At 41.2% G+C, this 5081-nt stretch overlaps 1 protein-coding gene across 1 annotated transcript; it reads right to left on the reverse strand.

Annotated features, from left to right (window-relative positions):
* Positions 1-3339: 3339 nt before the first annotated feature.
* Positions 3340-4098, reverse strand: LOC307123718 (ciliogenesis and planar polarity effector 2-like; the record flags this gene model as incomplete). The annotated part of the gene is made up of 1 exon (XM_079812382.1): positions 3340-4098. The coding sequence occupies one exon, from the start codon at positions 4096-4098 to the stop codon at positions 3340-3342; it is 759 nt and encodes a 252-aa protein (XP_079668508.1).
* Between the last annotated feature and the right edge of the window lie 983 nt (positions 4099-5081).

The raw sequence follows: 5081 nt of genomic DNA on the forward strand, positions 1-5081 counted from the left end.
AATCTGACTAAAATGTCACGCTAACATCTTAAGTATGTTAATGCTGGCATTGTATTAAACTGTTGAATTTCTTCAATGTGCTGTTTTAGACATGTTCTCATACACTGGAGGCCAATGAATGACAGCTGCAAATTAGCAGAAAATATTGCAATACGTGTCTTATGGTTATTATAACGTCAAATACTTTCTGTTTTAGCATTGCAATGTTGACAGCAGGTGCATCACCTAATTCAGCTCCCTTGGAGAGACGGAGTGGCAGTGCCAAGCAATTTCTCAACACTGGTGGTTGGTATTCATTGTTTTGTTTGCTATAGCAATGTCAGTCGTCTATGGACTAAAGGTCTACTTTAAGGCCCAAATTATGTAAAATTGCAGAACCTGCTCCCATTATATACAGTATATAGTTCCACTGTTGCTCAGTTATGCTCACATGACTAGGTTCAAAAGGTCTTTTTCTGAAGAACACAAGGTTCAACAGCAATATTCAATGTAACCATTTAACCTTAGATCACTCCTTCACAAACATGTTCTCTGCGCAACTGTTATTACAAATGTAACTATATTTCAGATATTAGCTTCTTTAAAAAAAATAATAATAATTGTCCCGTCGACTTTTGGCAATATAGGGTGTAGCCTGTGTCCCACCCACCACCTTACAGGACACACCCTAGTCCTAACTCAAGGTGCTGACTTGGGGTGAACAGCCCTCTCTTCCCAAATAGCCAGCAAGTCCCGCCCAGAGTGCTGCACCAGAGCTAGGAGCCAATACGACAAAAAGGCCAATTCATCACAGATTTCGTATTTATAAATAATTATATCTTGGTATTAGTTTTGCTTTGTCATTTGAACGTGTATTTGACTGTTTCATTACAAATGTAACTATATTTCAGATATTAGCATCTTTAAAAAAAAAAAATTGTCCCGTCAATTTTTGGCAATCTAGGGTGTGGCCTGTGTCCCACCCACCACCTTACAGGACACACCCTAGTCCTAACTCAAGGTGCTGACTTGGGGTGAACAGCCCTCTCTTCCCAAATAGCCAGCAAGTCCCGCCCAGAGTGCTGCACCAGAGCTAGGAGCCAATACGACAAAAAGGCCAATTCATCACAGATTTCGTATTTTAAAATAATTATATCTGGGTATTAGTTTTGCTTTGTCATTTGAACGTGTATTTGACTGTTTCATTACAAATATAACTATATTTCAGATATTAGCATCTTTAAAAAATAATAATAATAATTGTCCCGTCGATTTTTGGCAATCTAGGGTGTGGCCTGTGTCCCACCCACCACCTTACAGGACACACCCTAGTCCTAACTCAAGGTGCTGACTTGGGGTGAACAGCCCTCTCTTCCCAAATAGCCAGCAAGTCCCGCCCAGAGTGCTGCACCAGAGCTAGGAGCCAATACGACAAAAAGGCCAATTCGTCACAGATTTCGTATTTTAAAATAATTATATCTGGGTATTAGTTTTGCTTTGTCATTTGAACTTTTATTTGACATTGTTTCATTACAAATGTAACTATATTTCAGATATTAGCTTCTTCAAAAAAAAAAAAATAATTGTCCCGTCGACTTTTGGCAATATAGGGTGTGGCCTGTGTCCCACCCACCACCTTACAGGACACACCCTAGTCCTAACTCAAGGTGCTGACTTGGGGTGAACAGCCCTCTCTTCCCAAATAGTCAGCAAGTCCCGCCCAGAGTGCTGCACCAGAGCTAGGAGCCAATACGACAAAAAGGCCAATTCATCACAGATTTCGTATTTTAAAATAATTATATCTGGGTATTAGTTTTGCTTTGTCATTTGAACGTGTATTTGACTGTTTCATTACAAATGTAACTATATTTCAGATATTAGCATCTTTAAAAAAAATAAATTGTCCCGTCGATTTTTGGCAATCTAGGGTGTGGCCTGTGTCCCACCCACCACCTTACAGGACACACCCTAGTCCTAACTGTGCGTTCACACCGCCGCCGGCGAGAGCGTCAAACTTCGCTCTGGCCGCCCTGCCATCGACTGTGTAGAAAGATTCGTGGACGCGCTGCCGCTCTGACGTAGATCGAATGCTTGGTCTTTTTTGAAACGGCATTTAAAGGGGCTGCAAAGCAAACATTCATGTTGACCGGCATTTGTGCTGACTGACCACAAGTAGGGTATAACCGTATAATATAACCTCATGAAATCATTTAAATGTGAAAGTTTAAAAAAAGCAGATCGATGGAAAGAACTTAACAATTATAGTTACATGTTTGCTAACGAAATAAACCAATTAAAAGCCATTAGTGTGGTGGATAAATAATGTTGCACGTCTTCTTATCAAACCCGCCGCACCAGCAGTGATCAACCTCCTCTATTTTGCTTGGGAACTAATGTGGTAGGAACCGAAGTTTACAGCGCTGCGTTCTCTAGAATCATCTCAAGCGGAGCACTACTACATTCCCATTGGTTGCCGCCGGCTGCCGCCGAACCGCGTCATAGCTCATTACCATAAAGTTGACCTGACTTCAACTCTCCTTGACGCCCAAATCGTCCAAGACGCGCCGCGCCGCTCTCGCCGGAGCTCGCCGCCGGGCTCCCATTGAGAATGAATGACTTCCGGCCACTTTGACGCTCTCGCCGGCGGCGGTGTGAACGCACAGTTACTCAAGGTGCTGACTTGGGGTGAACAGCCCTCTCTTCCCAAATAGCCAGCAAGTCCCGCCCAGAATGCTGCACCAGAGCTAGGAGCCAATACGACAAAAAGGCCAATTCATCACAGATTTCATATTTTAAAATAATTATATCTGGGTATTAGTTTTGCTTTGTCATTTGAACGTGTATTTGACTGTTTCATTATATATGTAACTATATTTCAGATATTCAAATTTTAAAAAAATTTCAAAATTTTTAAATTGTAATTCTTCACCCTTTTTTTGCATAGTGAAATAAAACCTATATACTAAGATGTAGTTTGTGAGCTTGTCAACTAAATACTTTGACCAAGTTTGGTGTTTTCCTCTTCCCAATGTAACATGATCCTCATATGACTAAATATTTCTTGTGTTTAATGTGTGAAAATATGAATATGAGCTATGTTCACCTGTTGAGCTGTTCTCCATAGCTGCTCCAGTAGGAGACAGTGCTCTAGTGTTCATGGTAAAAGCAGATGTCCAGAGTTTGGCTGCTGATCGTGTGAAAGTCTTCGCTGCTGCTGATCGTGTGAAAGTCTTCGCTGCTGCTGACTTTTATTTTCTTTTTTCTCTGTTATGTATAGTATTTCCATAGCAGCATAATCCATCCATAAAGTTTGCCTTATACTGACCAACAGATGTGAAATTGATCTACAATACACACAAGCTATACAATGATCTCTGAGCCCGTTTCTCTGAGAGCAGCCTGTGGGGAGATGGAGACAGATGAAGCAGCCTTACAGTCCTGGTGCCACAGATGTTCTGCAAGGGCATTTAGGAGAGGTGCTACTTCACCAAGCCCCGCACTCACATCACCTCCCACTCGGAAGACCGGAAGACCACACACCTCTTGAAAATGTGTTATGTCACTCTCTGTCACGTCTGTGTGCATAAATAAGTCAAATTTGGTGCCAACCACCAATTTAACCATTGGATCTGAAGATTCTGTGATCCGTGATATCTGATTTGAAAGATCATCAAAGGAGCCACGATCAGTGAAGGAGAACAGGAAAAGGATGGCATCCACCTGTTCCTTACATGACGGTAACATGTGGTCAAATCTTCGCATGGCACTTTCCCCACAGTCCCAAAGCTCAAAGCGGAAAAACAGCACACGGCCACTGTCCTTTAGTCTCGCAGGCCAGAAGACCACTGTTGTCTCTATGCCTGTGTTCTCATTATGCATTTTGGGGAGATCGAGGCCAGCGAGACGAGCAGCAAGAGCACTCTTCCCGACTCCAGTCTTACCCGAGATAAGAACCTTGTAGCGAACGATGTCCACATTCATATGAGGAGGCATCATCGGCGCCTCCAAGAGCCCAAACTTTCGGCGTGTCTTCTTGTGCAGTATTTTGCTGAAAAACTCTCTGCTGTCTGCACAGCGGTGCCAATCCGCCACCAATATGGATCCAAGTGGGATAGCCATTTTAATTGAGCTAAATTAGGTAAATGAAGAGACTTGTGCTTTATATTATGATATCAAGTAACTTATTCTGGGCGAACGCTGCTGCTGCTGATTGTGTGAAAGTCTTCGCTGCTGCTGCTGACTTTTATACTGGCGCAGCTCGGAATGTTCGCCGGAATGTAGCTCGGAATGCAGCTCGGAATGCAGCACTGTGACGTCATGAGCCCTGTGATGTCACACCGCGCAGTGGAGCCTCGATCGCTGCTTTCACAGATGATCAACTTACAGCTTCATACAACATATCGTTTTGTTCATTTCACGGCTGTTGTGTGTCAATTTAAAGTATTGTGTGTGTGATATGCTTTATTATATTTCGCTGTTATAATGTGCATTAGTTTATTATGGCCGTTGAAAGGAGATTATCGTGTCTTTAGACATGCAGTGCTGTATACATTAGGTTATTTATGATTAGTTGCTTATGTTGATGTCCTTTATGTATATTTAATTTGTATTTCTGTGTTTGTTTGTCAAATCGCTTGTTTTGAGGTATTATGAAGTTGTAAATAACTCAATACTCATGCGCCTGGAACATGTCCATTCAGAGTAACACATCTCGACCCTTACAAAAATTAACCATGATTTTACTACAAATAAAACAAAACAAAAAAACACATGGTTATTATAGTAACCACAAACATTTTGCTACACTTCCATGTTTTTTAACCAGTTTAACCATGGTATTTTTATTAAAACTGTGGTTATTCAAATGGTAATCAATACGCCAAAAAAAAACATGGTTACTATAGTAAACCCTTAGTTTATTTTCATACTGTTAAACTTAATATGACATGCCCATTTTGTTTCTTATTATTAATATTTTTAAATAGTTTGCTGGATATTCAACACGTGTTTAATGACTTTGGTAAAGTTGGTTCTCTTACGAGAGGTTCTCTCGTATTGCGTAAGTTCCTTACGCTACGGGAAAGTATTCTTTCTTGAAAAAC

The sequence above is a fragment of the Gobio gobio genome (assembly GCF_949357685.1).
Source record: "Gobio gobio genome assembly, chromosome: 1".
In the NCBI taxonomy this organism is placed as follows: Eukaryota; Metazoa; Chordata; class Actinopteri; order Cypriniformes; family Gobionidae; genus Gobio; species Gobio gobio.